We start from the raw sequence: 21,471 nt of genomic DNA on the forward strand, positions 1-21,471 counted from the left end.
CCCAGCCTATTTCTAAATCACCTGGAGTGAAGAGCCTGAGTGGAAAGCCCTACTTTTGTTTACAATCTGAGCAACTGCTTCTAGTAATTGAAGTTCAGAGAAAATAAGGTATTCTCTATGTTTGTCTTACTTTAACAGGCTTCTCCAGCAAGAATTCATAACTCAGGTAAGATTCTAGATCAATTTCGTAAATAAATCCCCAAAATCATGTCAGTGACACTTTTCCACAGTTAGAACAAGCAATGCACCAGTCTGCTGTTTCCAAATGCCACTGTCAATACAGGAGGAATACAATTCCTCTTTTTTTTTTTTTTTTTTTTTTTTTTTTTTTTTTTTTTTTTTTTTTTTTACCCTGGGTTAGTGTGGTGATCCCAGGCTCCTGAGGAGAGCTCTCAGAGTGGTGTGGCAGGCATCCACGTTTCTAGCCATGCACACCCCACTGGATGGGACCCTCCTGGGTGGCCTCCCAGAGTCACTGGCACCCTAGGGCCTGCCTGGAGAGCCAAGCAGACCAGAGCTGGCATTGGATGAGGTGGCTGGGCCTGGGCATGGAGATGCCACCGTGCTGACCCACGCCCTGCCCAGGGAGGTGTCGGGCAGCCCCTCACTGCCCACGCACTGCGGCCTCGCCTTTGTGTGAGCTCCACCGTGTTTACTCTCCCACTTCCTTGTTCCACTGCAGTGCGAGGGCCATAAACCGCCTGGCTGGCACGGCTGAGCCCTGGGTAGCAGGGCAGGAGGAAAAGGAGGGAGGGGAATGGCGGTCATCCCCTGGCTCTGTGCTGGGAGGGCACCCCAGGTGCCTCCGTGGTGGTTGGGAGCTCAGCCCTTCCCCTAGGGCTGGTGCCACCATCCACGGTGGGTCTCTGATGCCCACTGGCCACCCTCATGCTGGTGTCCAGGGGCACACCAGGAGGGAACAGGACCTATTTCCCCTTCTTCTCGGACTTCAGGGGCCGCAATGTGACGGCCCTGCGCATCGGCGAGTCATCTGCCCTGGCCTTCATCTTCCTGCTGTCGTTGGCGGGAAACATCTGGGGCATCTGCCTGCTGGTGCGGCGGCACCGCCGGCTCTGCGCCGCCAACTGCCTCGTCCTCAACCTCTTCTGCGCCGACCTGGTCTTCATCACCGCCATGCCCTTCATCGCCGTCGTGCGCTGGACCGAGTCCTGGGTGCTGGGCGACGCCGTCTGCCACCTGCTCTTCTATGTGGTGAGCCTGAGCGGCACCGTCATCATCCTCTCCCTGTCGGCCGTCAGCCTGGAGCGCGTCGTCAGCATCGCCCGGCTGCGCCACGCCGCCTTCCGCCGCCGCAAGGTGCTGGCCGCCGCCTTGCTCCTCATCTGGGGCTTCGCCGCCCTCGCCACCCTCCCGCTCTGCTGCTTCTTCACCGTGGTGCGGCTGCCCGCCCCCGCCGGCCAGGTGAGGGCGAGCGCCAGCCGCGCCGGGCCGCGCCGGGCCGGGGGGCGCCGCGACCGACGGCGGGGGAGGCTGGTCCGCCTGTGCCGCGGCGGGACAGCGGGCAGCTAGGAGATCTCTGGCAGGGCGGGCAGCGAGGAGATCGCTGGCAGGGCGGGCAGCGAGGAGATCTCTGGCAGGGCGGGCAGCGAGGAGATCGCTGGCGGGGCGGGCAGCGCTCTGCGTGCCGGGCAGGTCGAGGCTGTGCGCGGAGGAGCGGCCGGAGCTCCCCGCGGCCGCCCCCCCGGGCCGCTTTCCCGGCGGACCGTCCCTTTCCATGGGAAACGCGCATCGGCTGGGGTTCCCTTTGCGTTCCTCAGTGCGGCTCAGAGATCCCCTTTTCAGCTCGCTTCCCCTTACCGAGGGGTCAGCCTCCTGGGAGACTTGCCCTGCACCAGCACAAAATGGCACAGATTTCTCTGCCTAATATTCTGAAATGCATACAAAAGTACACCCAACGTGGCACTTGAATAAATGATTAAGTTTAGGGTCTGTGAGTTTCAATTTTAAAGTTGCCATTACCATTTGATATGAAGTTAATGGGAGTATTCATTTGTGGACATATCTATTTGTAATTGTGTGGGAGTTTAAAAGCATCAAGTAATACATTTACTTGACTGCTTTGTCTAAGTAGAAAGATTTCACAGTCTTGGTTTAACAAATTTTTTCCATAACCATAGAGGGAAATAAGGACAACACTGTACTGAAAATAAAGGTACTTTTCTTTCTTTCTTTTTTTTTTTTTTTTTTTTTTTTTTTTTTTGTCAATAGGACATTCAAATTTGCACCCTGGATTGGCCCAGCACTGCAGGAGAAACAGTCTGGGATACCACCTTTGCCATTGTTTTCTTTCTGATACCAGGATTCGTCATTGTCATCAGTTACTCCAAAATCTTACAGGTATGTTTTTCCTTTAAATTTTGTTGTAAAATAGAGTGAAGTAAACAGTAACTCACTAGGCATCAGCATATTGTCACTGAATACAAATACACGTAAAAGGAACAAACATAATTTGTTCAATAAATTATAACTATGTGATATTAGATGAACATTTCAACCTGCACGTAGCAGCCTATACATTTCAATTAGGAACATGCTTCAACAGCGCTTTACCAGAGGCCCAACACATGGTTTGTCTTCTTAGATGCAGTTTTAAATACACTTCTTCATTTATGTGCTGTTCATATTTAAAGACTGTCAGTCTCCTAAATGCTGAAATAGTCAAGCATTTGAAAAAACTGAGAACTAGATTTTGCTTTGCTGGAGCCTAATCTCTTGTCATAAGGTATTTGTAGGAAAGCAGAGAAAGGCAGGACTAGAAAAAACCCATCCACTTTTTGATCTACTGGCTTTCTGCATGTGTCTTTAGTACACAGATCTCATTAGATTATACTTAATCCTCCACAATTTCAAATATTGTAAACAAAACCTGTAAATTAAACCCTGTGCTTCCACTTTCTTTCTAAGTGGATGCTGTTTAACATATATGCTGAAATACAAGTCAAGACACACAGCACCACAGAGTTTTAATCTATAGTCTAGCAAGCATTATCTTAGCATCTAAATTCCTTTTAAACTATCCAAAACCAGAGTGAGAAAGATCTAGAAATCTTCAAAGCAAGCACTTCAAACTAGTCACTGCAATGCCTAGTTTTTAGCAACAACCCACAAGATCCTTGATTCCTTTATTGGGCAATTAAACTTCTCATAATATGTATAAGAAAAATATAGATTTTGGAAAGGAACCTCAACATACACGGGTTATTGAGCAAGAATTTAACTGATGAAATGCTGAGCACCAGCATTTGCTGTGGATGCACGTGTCGGAGCTGGATGAACCTAGGACCTAGAATCCGGTCTCCACACATCCTTGCCTATTATCAAACTTAAACTTGTAGTAAATGTCATAAGCCTGTAGTTTCTGTACTGTCTATTGGCTCACTATAACCTTGAAGTCAATGTATTAGGTGAACCTCTTCTAGTGAAGTGAAGCACTTGCAACCACATAATACTGTAGGCAAAGAGCCTAGAGTAACTCAGTGGAGAGTGTGAGTCCTTTGAAAGAACTGCAAGATACTGCAGGCCAAAGAATGGCACAGTTCCTGGTTAGAGACCAGGACAGGAATGGTGTTTGTTGTGTCCTTGCAGACTCCAACTCTATAAAACAAAATGGCACATAGGGAGCTAGAAAACAAAAGCAGTATTTGGAATACTGGATTACAAGACATCCCCATGCTGCTCTGCTCCTGTTTCTTTTCTGACTTGCTAATAGAGATGCTAAAATACATTACTATTTCCCCTGAAATGGAGAGGGCTTGAGGCCCATAGCAGGATATAACTGAATCTTCTTTCTCTCCAGGAAGCAACCAGAACTGAACTGGAGAACGTCTCAATCCCTGAGTCATTCCCAAGAGCAGACTCACTCTCACTTTGTGAGAATGCTCCATTATGCTGGTGCACACATAGCATGATTCTCAGGATTGCAGGAAGCAGTGCCAAGCATTCATTTATTAATGTTACGACACTGATGATGATGGTGGGGATGATGATGGGGATGATGATGACTGACTACAGATATAAGACCTGACTACACTACTACAAATGTGTACTTCACAATTTACTCTGAAAGCATTATTTTTACACAACACTTCCCAGAACCCTGACAAAAATGATAGATTAGAAGCCATGATTTGTAATTTATTTGGTTTTCCATTGTTCTGCCTCTCATGCAAGACTTTGTCAGAGGCTAGAGCTAGGGAAGATCTCTGTGTTCTGGAAGTTACATGCTTATTACATACCTGACTTCTAAATTCCTGTTTGTCCAAGTATGGTCCAGATGCCCAGGAAAGGTATCTCTACTCAAAAAGGGATCCACAACATACCACTGCCGCCCCATTTCTCTTGAACACTTTCTTAAGATGCAGTTGTGTATTATTTACCACAGTCCTGGTGATTCTTGCATTCTTATTTCTAGGCTGTGCAACTCCTGCAGGAACGACAGAAGATACTTATATGCGATGTATAAAAATGTATCTAATGAGGACATTCTGTAGCAGTTTTGAACAGTGGAGACTGAGAAGTGAACACAACTCAGTTTTCCTACTTTTATATTAGAAGTGGATATTAGTCCTTTGCATTTTGTGAAACCTTCATTCTTACTAAGACAGGTTAGGCGCTCTCTGAGAAGAGCTCCCGGTTTGGACTGTTTGGAGGAGTTAACCTAGTTTCTGAATTCCAGATGGTACAGCAGAAGATCATCAAGCCAAAATAGTTTTGCTCAAGCCAAAATAGTACATGCTCAGGACATCAGAATTCTCTGCTCCTTGTAAATCAGGGAAGCAGCTAGTGATACTGTCCTCTTCTCAGTCTCAGAACCTGCTAAGAAATGCATTTTTGGTTCACAGGTTTTAATTTATATGCCTACACGCTATTGAAATATTTAGAAGATGTCAAGATTCTTAATGAGCATTTATCTCTGTGACAAATTCGAAAAAATGTAAACAGAATGACAAATTACTCTTGCTCTCTAAACATTTTCATCCTTACCTGTACCAGGAAGTTAAAAAGTGTTGTTAATATTAGTGTTATCCTTCCTGTAGTTTCTGCTAAAGGGAAAAGTGGCAGGATGAGTCTTAACTTTTGACTTTCCTATGCAGAAAACTAATTGATCAAGATATTTGAAAACATCCCTTTGTTATGCTTGCAGTGGATAAAGTGGCATCTCAGTTATTTAGCAGAAATTTTTCTTTGCTAGATATTTCAGTTTTATTTTATTTGCATTAGATATATGAATGTAACGAACTTAATTTTGCCATGCCAACCTCAGGGAAGACAGGGGTGTGGAGTTGGGGATTTAGAGTTTTCTGCAAGCCACTGGGTTCAATATTCTACCTAATGATAGATGATGCACACCCATGAATACTAGGTTTCCAAGCTACCCATTGTAATTTATTACATCAGAGAGTACTTTTACAGGACACAGATTTTTATAGTAACTGTAAGGATCTGTAAGATTTCATGTTAGTTCATAGAAAGCAATTGTGATTACTGTCTGAAAAGCTAGTGTGACACAAAAAAATACACAATCTCATTCACATTTAAAATAATTCATTGTGATAAATTCATGCTCCTTCTAATACCTACCTTATATCAGCATGGCTGATGTAAGAGAATTGGATCACATTTCCTCTTGTGCATCAACAGGATTATGTTTCAGTTTGCATTTGTGAAAAAAACCCCAATTGATTTCTTTAGATAGAATAAATGAGGTAATAATGTGAATTTAATGGGATTTCCTGAGTAATTAAGACTATTTTATGCTGAAAAGTATTTGTGACTGGTAGAGAGCCATGAGAAGAACAACTACTTTGCCTAATACTGAGATGAGTTCACAGCTGAGAGGAAAAAGAATTGCTAGTGAAGTGAGAACATTTGAAATGGAACTATTGACAAAAAGTACAAATGAATTCTGCAATGTGTTTTTTGTAGTCACTTTTCAAAAGAAAACATCATGTGCCAAGATTTACTTTTTCACTTGTAGAAATGTGTTTCAGTGAATGTTGATTTCTTCTTTTTACTGCAGATTACAAAAGCATCAAGAAGAAGTTTAAATGCTGGTTTAGCCTACTCAGAACATCATCACATTCGTGTCTCCCAGCAAGACTACAAACTATTCCGAGCCCTTTTTCTGCTGATGATATCTTTCTTCATTATGTGGAGCCCAATAATAGTTATTATTTTTTTAATTTTAGTTCAGAACTTCAAAAAAGATTTAAATATTTTGCCATCAGTTTTCTTCTGGATAGCAGTATTCACTTTTGCCAACTCTGCTGTCAATCCAGTTCTGTATAATGTTGCCCATTTCAGACGTAAATGTCAGGAAATTCTTCTCTGTTGTACAGGGAACCCTGAAGGGCATGGAGCAGGTACAGAAACCACTGCAAGAAGAAGTAACCGTGAACAGCCACATTTGTCTTTCATTACCAGATAATTGTGTGAAGTCTCTGCTGTGCCACACTTTGGATTTTGTCTATGCTATCCCAGGTCACATAGGTCATTATGTAGTATTATTATTATCATATTATAGTATTACATGCCAGAGGAGGAGGGAAAAAAGCTAAATGTGTATTTTTAATTCCTGCAGGTAAAATTCTCTTGACTTCATTGCTTTGCCACAGTAAGGTTTGAACAATTTAATCCAATGGATTGAATTCTCCTCTTATGCTGAAATAAATAGAAATACGGCAGTGAACTTGGTGAATGTAAAATAGTTGAATTAAGTACTTTAAACTTTCTAGTGAAAATTTTCATCCTCAGAAAGTATCTGCTTTTTTATTTTAATCCAGTTTTCAAAGGGAACTTGATTAAACAGTTCAATAACTGACTGCCTGAACATAGGTTTGAGCAGACTAACTGAAACAAGGTAATGAACATGTGTTATCACCAAATAAATGACCAGTTTGATTCCATCTCAGATTAAAAAATATGGACTTAATATATGTGAATTTGCAAGAATAAATAAATAAATGGTTGTCATGTGTAAAATAGTTCTTTTAAAAATATGTATATTTTTTATGTCTTCACTAGTCATATAATAAAGTTAATTAGTGATATATGGGGTCACTGAAATTCCTTTCTCTTTTCTAAACGATTTCCAGTATTTTATAAAGAAAATATAATGATCTATCTGAAAAGAAAATACATATACTTGGAGGTTTATGATAAATACTTTTTTAGTGAGAAATTGAAACCACTAAAAAGCAAGATTAAATTATCACCATGTGTCACCAGCTCAAAATAGTGCACTAAGATAACAGGCTACTAATGAAACCAATGTCTACATATGTACAGATTTGCATACAATTGGAATCCCCTGTAATCCAAGTTTATTAAAATGTTTCATTGGTTTATTAACAAGGTGAGCTACACAGCTCAGATAAATATATTGAAAATCTGAATGAAGCCATTTAAAGCATTTTCCAGGGAACACATGATCAGTGTGTTAACTTTACATTCGTGGTGCTGTTGCATGGTTTCTTTCCACAGGGTTGGACCTCCTTAAGAGCAAAATCCTGAAACACACAAAAACCACAGCTGTGTTTGTGAAACACTCTAGACAAAATTTAATTACACTAATTTTTGCCAGATTTAAAATACATACATATCTAATTTCTTTAAAATGCTCGAGTCCAGCAGTCTGTTACTTGTAATAATAATGCCATTACCTTACTCTGCAGGTTACAAATCCAAGGAATTTTCAATTTGGAACACAACAGGAATTCACCCAATCTGTTACACCTCCCCTGAGCATTTTAATACTTTTGCAGACAAGGTACTGGGCAGATCAGTGATAAAAGAGTATCTTTGAGTGACAAAAGAGTCTATACTTTAACAAGATTCTAGTTATTTGCCTAAAATAATTAATTTAAGAATGTCTTTCAACAGAGTAAGAATCTCCTGATCCCTAAAATTTCTAATGTTAATAGTAAATTAGCAGAAAGAATATACCATTTTTCACAATTTTTGCTTCTAGCAAATGCTAACAGCAGATTCAGCTTTCAACTCTACTGACATGACACTGCATTTACAAGTACTCTCACTTAATATTGACACTGACATTTACACAGGTTAAAGTTACTTGAACTAGTACTCTGAGAGACTAAGTCTATCACAGCTTCAGCTATATTTGAGAAGGAGCTGCCATCATAAACACAGTGTAAGTTAGAACAAAAATCTTTTTTTTTTCATTTCCTAGGCTTCTCTTTTGCCTTGAGCAGCCAGTACAGATATGTTGTTTTTTTTAAATCAAGGTAAGTTTTATACATCCATTAGTTGAGGGGGCACACACATGCACGTGCACACACACACACATTCTTAATTAGCTACAAGACCTAGGCAGAGTGTGCACAATTAGCAACAGATACCAGCCTATTCTTGCAGCATTTACTAACATCAGTCAGAAATTTATCACAGTAACAATTGGATGCAGGTCAGTTTTGGTAATGATTCTGTAGCTCTTAATAGCAGAGTTAAAACTAAAGTAGTAAGGCTTCCAATCCACACATAAGGAATTTAGCAAATTTTGTAAGACTTTCTAATATGAAGATTCCAAGAATTTATCTGGGTTTTTTTCAGTTTAGCTTACAATCGTTTCCTCAGTCCCAAATGTGTTTGCTTTGCAGGAACTTTGGCTTAATGATACTGGAGAATTCAGAATCAACTAATGATAGGGGCCAAATCAATAAAGGGAAAACACAAATTGCTTGCTTAAAGTTTAATTTATACTTTGTTGCTGGGCTTATAAACTCTGGCATAATCTTTAATAAGAAAGTACCCAGGCTCCTATTTTTCATGTACAAACTATGGAACTCAGACACTCAGACACTGCACTCAACACCTAACATCTGAGTATAAATTAGGATAGCAAACGAAGAACAGTGTGACTTAGTAGATTAGAAATTTGATATCTAGCAAACTAGAGGAAGCATGATCAACTTTTAAATTATCTTAGCTTTAACAGAATTTCTCTAAAAACCTGATTATTTGGCTTTCTCATTTTCAGAAATTTTTATTCTTGCTGGACTTCATTTGAAAAACAGGGAATGCAGGATTCAAAACAGAAAAGTATCATCAACTTATATAATCGTTTCTTTTCTATCCTACCATTTATACAATCATAGAAATCATTCACAGAAGGTGATTCCACTTGCATTAATGATGTCCCTTATTCTTGACTGTTCTAAGTCTCAACTGACTTATGCTGTCACCAAATTCTCATTCAAGACAATTTTTGTTTTCATTGTTGTCAGACACTTTTCCCAGGTCACTGATCAGTACTGTAAACACCACCTACTTTAGCAGAGTAGGTGGCACGCTGTTCTTCAAGGCACCCTGTTATCAGCATACTACTTTACAACACAGCAATATGTTACTCTGTGTTTATGGATCAGATTTACAGATAGTAGAGCCACAACAGCTGACTTTGCTCATCTGTTCTGACTTTCTTTACAAGATGCAAAAGTTCCTTCAGTCAATCCCAGTTTGTTCTAGCATGTCACTGAGAAAATCCTTTAATCTTGATTTACAGATTTCAGTGATGAAGAACATACAACAGCTCTTGGTAAACTGTTCCAAAGGTTAATAACCTTTGGAGTTAAACAAATGGTTGTTTATTTCTGCTCTGAATGTGTCCAGTTTAAAGTTCCATCCATTTAAATTTATTATTTCTGTGTTTGCAAGTCCTTTTCTATCCAATTCCTATTGCTTGTGTGGACAAGCACAGACTTTGCACAGGTCAGGCTTTAGCTTCTGTCCAATGAGAAAAGATTAAAATCTTTGAAGCACTCACTAGAGGACACATTTTACAAACTTTCAATCATTTTCTCTGCTCTGCTTTGCAACTTCTAATTCATCCTCAGTACTTTTTCCAGTTATGCTTGTCACCAAATGTGACATAGCCTTTAGACCTATGCCAAGCACAACAATCTCATGTGGGTCTTGGTTTACACATCCAAGAATCATATTAATTCTTTTGCTCATATCAGTACATTGGGAGGTCTCATTCAGCTGATTCACCAGTCAAGTCTTTCACAGATAGCATGTCTTCCAGGATGTGACGGGTGGGGAGGGAGTAGGAAGAGGTATTACTATTTATTTGTTCTAAATATTTTGATTTTTCTCCTTCACTCTTTACAATTCTCCACTGTGTGTGTAATTCTTATAAGTAAGCACATTATGGTTTCTTATAGATTATTACCATTCTGCCTTTTGTGATATACTTGAGCATAAGTGAGCTGATTCCCTGTGTTATAAGCTCAGCCTGACTTTATTACTCAAGATAGTGTCATGCTTCCAGTATGAGGAAAGAGTTGGCATAGGACTTGTGAGAAAGGGTCTTCTATAAGGTATCCTCACCAAGATTTCTATTTTCCTTAAAAGCTTTTCTGAAGAATTTCTCCAAACCAGAAATTTTCTCTTTGAACAAAGGCAAAGGGGTCTGATAAAAGCTGCCCAATTATTTTTTACTATAGCTATGAAGTTTATCCTTACCATGTTTACTCACACCACATTGATTTAATTGTTTTACAACTTCCTCTAATTACTGTTTCAGTTGATCTGATATGCTGCATGCAAATTTTTGCACTTCAGCTCTCCTTCAGATAAGGGAAGTAAAGATTGGAAATAACTTACTATGAGCTCCAGTTTTCAAAAGACAATGTTACAGCCACTAAGTAAAAGACTTTATGCATTTGCTATCTAATGAGCAAAAGAATCCCTGTGCTTTAGTCCTTAAACCCTGAAATAAAATTCTTCAGAAAAAAACCATTCTCACCATTATGAGTGATAACTCTGTATTTTCTGTCCAAACAGAGGTCTATCTGCCTTTGTCTGACAATTTTCTGTGCATCTGGAGGCAATCCCTTGGGGTCCCGGGAGAACACAAAGGAGTAGCTGTCAGCACAAGTGCCATCTGCGTTTAGCTGGCGGCAGGAGTAATGAAGAGCATATGTATCATAATCTGTGTCCACTACCCAGTGATCGTCATCTAGAAGAAACCATAGCAAAGGAGGAAAAGTGTTAGAGACACCTGTGAAGTCTAGCAAATCAGAAAGGATTGCTGCCATAACTCTAAAGAAAATACTAAGATGAAGATCGGTACAAATTATAACAGATTGGCTTTTCATTTATTTCTGTTTCCAGTATTTAATTTCATGTTTATTTTTTAAAAGAAAATAAAGACGGATATGCTAGGCCTGCTCAAGATGACTCAAACCCATAAATATTTTCCTGCCAGCAATGTTACTTAGACTGCATTGTTAAGAAAAAAGAATATCCTGCAGTTTGCATGTGTATTAGAAGTGTATTTGCTACAAGTTCTGCCATAAACCCTCTTCTTAAAACACAGTTCCAACTTCAGAGAATTCTTAACTATTTAGCAATGTAACCTGACAAAAACCTGGTCACACAGACACTGTTCTAACAGAACTGAGATTGTTTCAGTGTTTGCAGTAAAACCTGACATATCTACACCTTTGTCTCCCAGAGCAAAAGATTGTCCCTTGCAGTACATCTGCACTGGTGAAGGCAGCGCTCTCTTGTCTTCCCCTTCTCTCCTGTGGGGGTTTTTAGAAGGGTAGAGTTTGGGGTCAGCCAGCAACCTGAAGAACCCATGACTCAGCAGCATATTGTGAGGAGACCTGGGAACTATTGAAGACAAATTGGCATCCAAAACATGCTTTGTGACTGTGTCTTTGGGTGGAATGGAGCTCTTGTCAGTTCCAAATTCTACCTGCTTCTCTTGGAAACAATCCCAAGAAATGTCTTGAGCTAAGACACAGAGTGTCCGAATCTCTACTTGATTCAAGGAACTGATTTTGCATACAGAGTGACAGATGATACAAAAGTATGAATATATCAATATATATGTATGATCATACTTGTCTCTTAAAATAGATAAATCTTTACATTTGCAGACACAAGACCAGACAAAATAACATTTTCTAAATCCTCTTTCCCTGCATGGCCAACTCTTACAGCAGGCTTCAGGGAGAAGAGAAGCATCTGGTAACTGAGTTCTGAACTAAAACAAGTCATTTTATACTTCATCTGCTTTTCATTTCTTTCCAAACAGTGGCCTTCAATTATATTGCTGGGTAACAAACAAATGAAATACAAAGATATACAAAGGCCAGGTCTTTACATGTTTAGAGAAAGCCAACCAGCTGTCCCATATAAAAAGTAGTGATTATCTTGTTCACATTAAGCCTTGCAGTAAGATAGTTATTATGTCTTTTAACTGTGTTTAAGAAATACAGACATACAACATAACTAGTCTTCCAAGTAGTCCTACATCTTACTATAGATATGTACTCACTTCCTTTCTGCAGAAAAGAGGCAACACCCCAGTATTTCATCTTGAACTTGGCAGGATCCTCTGTGTCAGTGAAGGAGCCGATCATGTCAGCACAGACATCCCAGTTACTGTAGCCAGAGACAAAGAAAATATCACAGTCCAGTCTAAGAGCACAGGTTCAGTGTGACTAGCACAGAGACAGCAGGTAGGACTGGAGCAGGAGCTCAGCAAAGTGGAACAAGAGGAGAATGGCAAACAGCTTACTTGAAGAGTCTGACTCTGCCCTTTGCAGTGGCGGTCATTTGTCCATTCTCATCTACGTTGAACTGGGCTACCACATTGTCCTGCAGAAACAGCCCCTCAGGATCTTTTTTTGCCATAGCATACCAGGTGCCACTGTACTGCAAGGAAATAAGAAAGGCTGCAGTTAGACCTAGAACACTGGAAATGTTACAACCAGACAGTACAGAATAGGGGAGCTGACAGGGAAGAACATGAAGATCTTTGGCACCATGCCTCAAAGGCGTACCTAAGAAACAAATCTAGCTGTTTCAACAGCATAAACCCCTCAATACATCCTAGTGCAGTCATAATTTGTGGAAATACTTATATTTCTTTTGGTAATCTTATCTGTATCTGCAGCTGTCCAGTATAAGGAATACAAAATTTAGTGGAAAATGGAATAACAGCTTGCAGATCTTGACAGATCTACATCTATTTTTTTCCTTGCAGTGGTGACTGAAAACACCAGAGAATTAATTTTTCCTAGAAACAACCAAGTCAGTGCCCTCCTTCTGCTTATACCCTACAGTTTGAAACCAGTCTGCTAAAACTCAGTTTCTGCAGTATTCCTTTATCAGATGCATCAGAATCCAGCATCTGTGGAGGTGTGGACATTACACACTTTAGGAGTTTCTCAGCATTACAATCTGTGACTTCAAAATGTGACCACACTGGTGCTACTGAATGCCAAATTTTGTAGCCTGGAAAGAGCTATGCAAGACATCACAGATCCAGGAGAGAAAAGAAGATTTACCCTGGTCTTGTCGAAGTTCTCCTTGACTTTGAAGCTGCTTACTCGGCAGTCCCGCTCTGCGGTGCTGCAGCCCAGCAAGGCCAGTGACAGCAGCAGCAGCCAGGGCAGAGCTCTCTCTCTGTGGGCCATCCTGTCCCTGCAGCAAACAGAGAATAGCATCAGAAACAGCCTCTGTCACACAAGTGAAGCGAGGACGGCTGCCCTGAGAGGTCACCAGGGTGTCATGCAGCTTTCCCTGATGCAAGCACGGCACCCGGTTGTCCCCAGCCCACAACAGCAGGGTCCCTTACAGGCAGTGCCGGTCCCTGGAGCCTCTGGAGAGCCCAAGTGTTGATGGTGGCAGTGCCCAGATAGGGCTTTATGTACTCCTGGGGCTTTCGCAACCTGCAGAGCCACAGAGCCAGCACTGGGAGGCCAGCAGGGAGGCGGGTTGATGGATGCTGCAGGCTGGGGCCCCTTCTTAACAGCCTCTTGCGTAACATCTGTGGGCTCAGGTGGTCTTTGACCCTGATCTGAAGCCAAGCAGGCGCTAGGAACAAATGCCTCTCTTTGCTTTTCCCAACCCAAATGCAGAGCTCACACCTGGGGGAAGGGGTGTGCACATGTGTGGGGAGAACAAATAGAATGAGAGGCATCCCACCTTTGCATGGGGGAGAGTGAACTGCCTCCACCTCCCCTGTGATTTTACACACTTCAGTCCAAAATCCATCTTACCCAATATGGTCAACCCAGTTACAAGGTGCAGACTTATTTCCTCCACCTCCTCACCAAAGTCCTTTCCTCTTTTACCCTGATAAACAGTGACAAATGTAATACTTGCAAGTTTCTGCTTAAATTTCTTGAAATCCTAGTCATGCCAGAACCTCTTCAGGTCCTCATGACTGGTTCTCTCTTGCTTCCAAAAGGCTCTTTTGGGTACTAAATCATCTCCTGAGCAACAGGAACGAGGGCCCTGCAGATCCTCAGGATGGTGAAAGAGCCCTTTTATGTGGTAGCAAGACTTAAATGTGGCCTGAAAATACCCAAGTGCATGTACACACCACATCTGGCCATATTGACATCTGATTAATTTTAAATCAGATATTCCATAATTTCTATTCTGTTTTTGGCAAACTGTTTTCAGTTATATAAACCATTCTTTTCTCCTGTCCAGGCAAGTTTTGCTGCCTCTCAGTCAATATTTGTTCTCTAGTTTCAACATCTTTAGGAAGCATTAGAGAAAATCTGTTAATTATTTTCTAGGCATGTAACCAGAGCAGGAATGATTGCTACCAAGAGAACTAATTCACCTACCTTTTCACCTCCCATTTGTTTTCAAGAATAAAGGCAGATGCTTTTTATTTGAAATGCCGGTATTCATTACTTTAAAAATCAAGTAAAAATATAATTTAAATATGGAGATACCGATGTAGTATAAAAAAATACCTCAATAGTAGCCAATGTACAGCTTTACCAATTTATTCAGCATGGCCTTTCCCAGAAGTTTACTTAATATACCTTTCATACATTTGTAAAAATATTAGACTTATTATTGCTGCTGTCCTTTACAATCTCTTCTCATATATAATGCAAACAATCTGATTGATTTATCTTCCTTTTCTGCTTTATATTTGAGGCTTTTTGCACTGAGTATGTTCTCTTTCTCAAACATCTATTGCTCAGGGCGTTTCCATGTCTGCCTTTGATTCCTGGATAACATCAGACACTAAAAATTCCACTATATTTAATATTAAGCTTCTATTCATAGTAAAGAACACATTTAACACAGGGAACTAGAAGGGCATATGCATATTAATTGTCCTGAAACTTTCAGTGGTAGCTTTGCAATAAGTCAACATTTCCATTTTTAAGCTGAGTTTTTCAAATTTGTTAATTCCTACAAAGACTGAAGAGAAAAAGTAAACTCTATTCTTCTAGTGACTTTCAGAATCCTGCTCTAGTCTGATAATGGTGATACCAGTGATACATGTACATTTTAATAAAACCTTTGCAAAACACTCATTGGTCTTAATATATGAATTCATCATCTGAACAAGACCAAAATCAACATGATTTGTGTCTCACATATTCAGTGTCTCACATGAATGATACCAATAAGACGGATTATAGCTTAATTCATAAACTTTGAATCTATTACTTTATTTAATACCAAAGAAAACAATTATATATTTATTCTCTGCCAATTTGTGAAATATTATCATTTCTCCTAACTTTGTCCTGTTCAAGAATCTGCATACTGCTTTATATTACCAGAGAGGTTCTTGCAGGATCAAATCTATTCCTATAAATTTTTTTCAATAGCATAATTGTCTGTGGTGTTTTCAAAGGAGCCTACATTCCCTCATCCACATAAGTCAAAACCTGCTCAGATTTGACCACCTCTGAAAAATCTAGGTCCGTGTTCCTGTTATACATACTGCTGTTGTCAGAAGATTTACAAACAGGAAATGAAAACAGGTATCAATGGAACAAAATTTACTTCTGTTAACAAGTTTTAATAAGATCAGTTCTAAATGTGTGCAAGAGATATTACAGTCTTTTAAATTAATCTAATGTAATAAATCTAAATCAGAAACACGTAATTTTGTATAAACCATAGCACAGCATTTCTTTAATTGTGCATCTCCACTGATCTCTGAAATATTTGGCAATTCATATCTGGTGAAGGTGCCTGACAGACATAGTAATTATAACTTCCACTCATTCAGGTCCTCAAGTCTGGGATCTCTACACACTCTCAACAATGCCCAAGGAAACCCTTCTGTTGATGTGTTATCACTGGAATTTGGGGCAGTGCAGCTACAGTGAAATCACACCAGTATTTCCCAGTCAGATTTTGACAAGAGCAGAAGAAGCTGGGCAAGTCAGAATGACTTGAAGGTTACAGGGAGCTGGGCTCTCTGCCTCCTCTGCCTTAGCTGTGCCTCCAATACTGCCCACCAGAGACAGCTCACACTGATGAAGTCCTTTCAGAGTTACAGAAGCAGCACTTCATTGGTTCAGTAGGACAAGGGTTAGGGGCAAAAGTCTGCTCTGTTGTTGGTTACGTCTAGATCAGGGTGTGTTGAGGGAGGAATGGAAGGTTTCTGGCAGACCAGCATCGCTATGGCAATTCAAGGGTGAATTCTTCCTCAGTCCTAAGAGATACAGCAGCGCCAGCAGAGCTGTGTAAACTCATAAACAGTGTAAACTTTGCCTCAGTTAAATACCATTTGGACTGATTGGGCTCTGGGTTTGCTTGAGAAATGATGTCAGCTAGTGATCCTCATCCAGACTTACCTTGCAGATTTATATTTCTCATGAAATGGAAAGGAACTTGGGTTAGGATTTCAATTGGATCTGAGAGGAATATGTATAGATCAAGTCAATCATATCCAAGGATTTCTAGGTTCTGGGAAAGTTCACACAAGTATACTTAAGAGAATTATTAAATATTGATAAATTATTTAAATACTGATAAGCTTCATACATGACTTCTGATATCTGAGGTTGGCAGTGTATTATGAATATTACAGATTTTTTTTAAGTCACTATGTATTTTTTGGAACTATATTTAACGAAAGTGAAAGAAGGTCTTCTACCTTTGAATTTTGCCAAGAGGACAGAAAAGGGGCTAACGTCTGGCAGTGATTCTGTGACTGGATTATTTTCTACAATAACATGTAAAATTCTGCAATATTCTCAATTAGTTATAGCAAGGAAAATATATGAAAGGAAATGGCTGGGAAAAAACTTCCATTGTAGCAATTATTTTATCTTTATTACGACTTTTTAAAAAAGGAAGAAGTAACAAATTACTATTCAAAACATTTTTAACATTGCAACTTTCAAGCTTTATATATAAAAGAACTAAAATTTTTAGTTCACAAGAATAAGTCGAGCTATTTGGAGAGAGTTGATTCAAAAACTGCTAGTAAGAAATAGATCACCTATTTCCAGCCAGACTACACATAGATTGAAAGACTTTTTGCTGTCTTCTCTTGATTGTGTATTTATAGAATGCCGTTCACAAACATGGGTACCCATTAAAGTCTCCGAGGCAGATTTGCAGGCAAATGAATGACCACTGTGTGCACAGAGCAGGGGATGCAAGTGTAGCCTGTGAAACCAGACTTACATCAAAAACAACCGGCACGAGCTGAGCCAAGGAGCTCCGTGTACTTTGTAAGGGACAACAGCGGACATGTCGCCATCACAACTGCTCCTCTTGGTGGCAGTCTGAGTACAGAGGTCAAGGACAGGCGGGATAGAAAAGATTGCCCTTTGCTCCATGCCAGCTTGTGTACTACCTGTTTTTGTAATTTAATGACGTGACATTTTGTTTAGGCAGTAAATTTACACTGAGCTTTTACAAACAGTATTTACTAACAAAATTAGTTTAAAATGGCACCTCTATTTTCTTTAGCAAGTCTTTCTGAGGATTGTAATTCTGAATTGAATTTTTTCTGGACATGTTATTAAAATGGGAACAAGTTGAAACAAAGATTTAAAATTCTCCTACAGGCTAGCCAACCAGGTGAGAGGAGCTCTAAATTATAAATTATGGAAGACACTAACATGATGGGGTCCAGCAATGAACCCCAAAGATCACAAAGCAATTGCAGAATATGACAGAGGCTGAGAGAGCTGGGACTCTTCATCCCAAATAGGTTTGAGGGGATCTTAACAACATACACACCTGACAGAAGGGCATGAAGAAGACAGTCAGACCTTTCTCAAGAGTCTTGAATAACATTCTCAATAGTAAAAAGTTGTTAAGAAACCTAAAATCACCAGGGAGTAAATGTGAGAATGGCTGAGATTAAAAGGCTGCTGCCTTTTGCCTTAGTCTGTATACTAAAATTCATGCTAAGCTATGAAGAAATCCATGGTTTTGGTCAAAGCTCCAGAGCATCTGGCCAACCAGGTAAAGCCCGTCACACTAGACTGGCCATTTACCTCAGGAAATCTCACCGGAGTCTATAATCTCTGTTGATTATTAATGTCATGATCCCCCAGAGTTAATAACTGGTAGTTTTAAGGGAACATAAACATTTGCAGCTCTACAAAAAAAAGCAGTTAACTTGCTATCTTCAGTGTTTATGTTTCTAAGATTTTTTTAGTAAGAAAAGGGATAGAGAATTACTGTAAAAGAAACATGAAATTAAGGATGTTTATAAGGGTTTGCAGAAGATACCAAATCAGTGCCACCAAAATATTTCAGTGCCAAAACCTGGCTATGTTAGCACATATGTTTTACACAGTACCTGTTGTAAAAACCTACAGAATCCATTCTCACAACCTACCCATTTAGGGAAAAAAACAAACAGCTCTGAATATTTATTTCTTGGATTATACATACAAATCTCCAATGTCCAGACAGTGATCACAATGTTAACTATATCAAAAGTCATGCAATTGAAATAAGCATGTTTGATCTGTGTTTTTTCAGAAAAATCTAACTGAACAAACCACATTAACTGCTATCAGGATGGGCAGAGACTTTCAGATACAAACACTGAGCTGAACTGGGAAACCTTATAAATGCCTTTGACATTTACGTGCTGCTTGAATCTATTTAAATAACCATGTCTGTCAGTTATCCTTCTTAGGAGTTTCCATGTATCACAAGGGCTCAGGAATGGTCTACTACTAAGAACTACTCCATAAATAGTTTGATTTCTGTAGGTAATATGAACGTCAAAGGCAAACTACATCACAAGTATTAAAATCACAAAGCACACATTCTTCTGAGAGTCTCTGAAATTAAGTTTAGTTTAAATACAAATGTAAATTAGCTTTAATAAAGATAAAATGTTCAAACCGGTGGAAAAAAATGGAGAGTAAAGGAAATAGAAGAGAAAATAAATGTCATATTCCAGCAGAGAAACTTTAAAATTCATTATAACATTTCAAAAAGAACTTCTATTGGTTTCTGATATTTCTTTCCATGTCATTCCACACTTGACAGCACAGGAGTGCAATTTTAAGAGTGAATCTAAATTAAGAAAAATACAGTAAGAATTGCTTTATGATACAAGAATGATTATGGAAAGCCCAGCTACAACTGAAATATTTTATTACAAAGGTAATATAATATTATTAGGTACAGTATACCTAATATAATTAGGTACAGTAGTACCTGATTTAAAAATTATCTTTATTTGTTATCTCGAAGTACAAATAGTGTAGTTTATCCTTTGTAAAAACAGATGAACATGAGGGAAATTTGGTGAAAGCAAGATAAGCATTTTAAGTGATCTTCCACATAGAAAAAAATGATAATAAAATTATAGTAAATTTGTTAGTTTACAAAAATGTAAATCCCCAACATCCCTGTCCCCAAAGAAAATGGTATCACTTGGTCAGGTTGCCTATTCACCTATTCTCCATCCAGAAAGGGACATGCTACTCTATTTCACTGAATTAATGTGATCAAAATGTAACAAATTGATGTTCAAACTGATTTATCACATGTGATAAAGATGAATGTGTAAGTCTTACATAGAAATTAATTTTTTAGAATGTTTTAGCTGGGCATGAGACTGATCCTCTATAGGTGCCTTCTGCTGCAAAGAAACTACTATGTGGAATGTTCCAAAGTCAGTAAAAAATATGACTGAACACGCAATGCAAGAAAGTGTTACTATTCCTTCACACGATTTCACTGAGGCTCTTCAACATCCTCTTCTTTTAAAGCACAGAATGAAAAGTAATGAGCTAAAAAGTCAGAAGATGACAAGAAAGTCTCTTCTGCTTTTATATGTATTGATCAAATATTGAAACTACTAATGTTGAAATTGAGTAAGACGAAATGTGCCTTTCTTCTGCTGTTCTCTTGTAAACTGTGTGTGTGTACAATGGTGAGAACACTGCTTTGCTGCCACAAGTTCCTCTCACTGGGTCACCTGTCAAGAAGATGCTGCAAACTCACACACCCACCAGGGAGGGGCCTGTCCCCCAGGCTACTGGGGGCAGCCACCCAGTCAGAGAAAAGGAGCCAGGCCAAAATGTGTTTGCACAGCGCTGATTTTCACATGTCTTTTAAAATCTGTAGATCATCTGCAGTCTGGCAAAAATTAGTGCCATACGTAGTGTTTTATATCATGGTCAGAGGTAAAAGTAATGTTAGGCATCATTGAGCATCTATCAGTGACCTGTTCTTTGTGCTTGAGAGCATCTGTGTCAGTTGCCCATGTTGAATCTTTGGGATCTGTTGATAAAAACAAACGTTGACACACTGTGGCTTCTGGCAGACAGATGATGTTGTACTTCGGCAATGATCTTTATAAATTAAGAACGGCCAAAGGGCGTATGTTTTATTGTCTTACACCAAGAATCTCTTATTGCTGGGTGCCATAAACAGAAGTGAGATTAATTGTATTGCAGTCCTCCTACTGTGCTGGAATTCAGATCAGTTTCAACAAACACAGATTATTTACTGTCATAGTTGTCACTTAAATTCAGCCTTCTCACTCATGTAGCTTTGGAATGTTTGCTCCTCAAATTCAATACATTTTCCACCATTCCTTTTCTATTCATGTGTGTAATGTTGCACTTCTAATGGCAGGAAACTTTACCCATGTATAATTATATATCTGTATCTATATAGATATATGGTTATCTATGGTTTATGACCAGACTCAAGAGTCCCTCTTTGCCTAATATTTGTCAGTTATTACCCTTTTTGTGCTATTTAATAAAACAGACATAACCAACTTTATCTGAAGAAAGTGTAGATCTGACTGATATTTATGCTTATAGAATAAAAAATTTACTGTTTCATCAACTCAGTTTGAATTTAATCACTTTTCTGATCTTATTCTTTCTTTTGGCTCTCTCTTTTTGGAAAAAAAAAAGAATAAGCCATATCTGGCTGTGCTAAATCAAATTCTAATTCTTTTATTCCATCTTCACCTAGGTAAATCATTTGAGTGCTTGAGCAAGCTCAGACTTCTGTAAGGTCTTAAGGATTTCACCCATTTTATTATGTATAGCTTCATAATTATTTACTTTTAGTAATCCAATTTCTATCATCTCCTGACTAGTTCAAGGAAAACTAAGTTCTACCATTTAAAAGATTTCTCCATAACATTCTGTTTTCCTGCCCTTAAGTGCCTCTCACAAATACACGTGTGTACATCTG

At 39.2% G+C, this 21,471-nt stretch overlaps 2 protein-coding genes across 5 annotated transcripts in view; one reads left to right on the plus strand and one right to left on the minus strand.

Annotated features, from left to right (window-relative positions):
* Positions 1–373: 373 nt before the first annotated feature.
* FFAR4 (free fatty acid receptor 4) lies at positions 374–7,174 on the plus strand. The gene is made up of 3 exons (XM_063405632.1): positions 374–1,422; positions 2,230–2,358; positions 6,041–7,174. Exons 1-3 carry the CDS (start codon positions 889–891, stop codon positions 6,446–6,448), a joined length of 1,071 nt encoding a protein of 356 aa, XP_063261702.1. The 5' UTR covers positions 374–888; the 3' UTR covers positions 6,449–7,174.
* A 146-nt stretch (positions 7,175–7,320) lies between these two features.
* The window catches only part of RBP4 (retinol binding protein 4), a 42,016-nt gene continuing 27,865 nt past the window's right edge, over positions 7,321–21,471 (minus strand). For 2 of the 4 annotated variants that reach the window (XM_063405636.1, XM_063405635.1), the window contains exons 2-6: positions 13,347–13,482; positions 12,575–12,711; positions 12,332–12,438; positions 10,790–11,002; positions 7,321–7,529 (exon numbers count right to left, since the gene is read on the minus strand). In XM_063405636.1, coding sequence (XP_063261706.1) covers positions 7,516–7,529; positions 10,790–11,002; positions 12,332–12,438; positions 12,575–12,711; positions 13,347–13,475 — 600 coding nt within the window. In that variant the 5' untranslated portion in view covers positions 13,476–13,482 and the 3' untranslated portion in view covers positions 7,321–7,515. Of the gene's footprint in view, positions 7,530–10,789; positions 11,003–12,331; positions 12,439–12,574; positions 12,712–13,346; positions 13,483–13,636; positions 13,697–18,024; positions 18,110–21,471 lie in introns of those variants that run through there. The other 2 variants (XM_063405637.1, XM_063405638.1) reach the window with 2 other exon arrangements.

This window comes from Prinia subflava, chromosome 9, assembly GCF_021018805.1.
Source record: "Prinia subflava isolate CZ2003 ecotype Zambia chromosome 9, Cam_Psub_1.2, whole genome shotgun sequence".
NCBI lineage: Eukaryota > Metazoa > Chordata > Aves > Passeriformes > Cisticolidae > Prinia > Prinia subflava.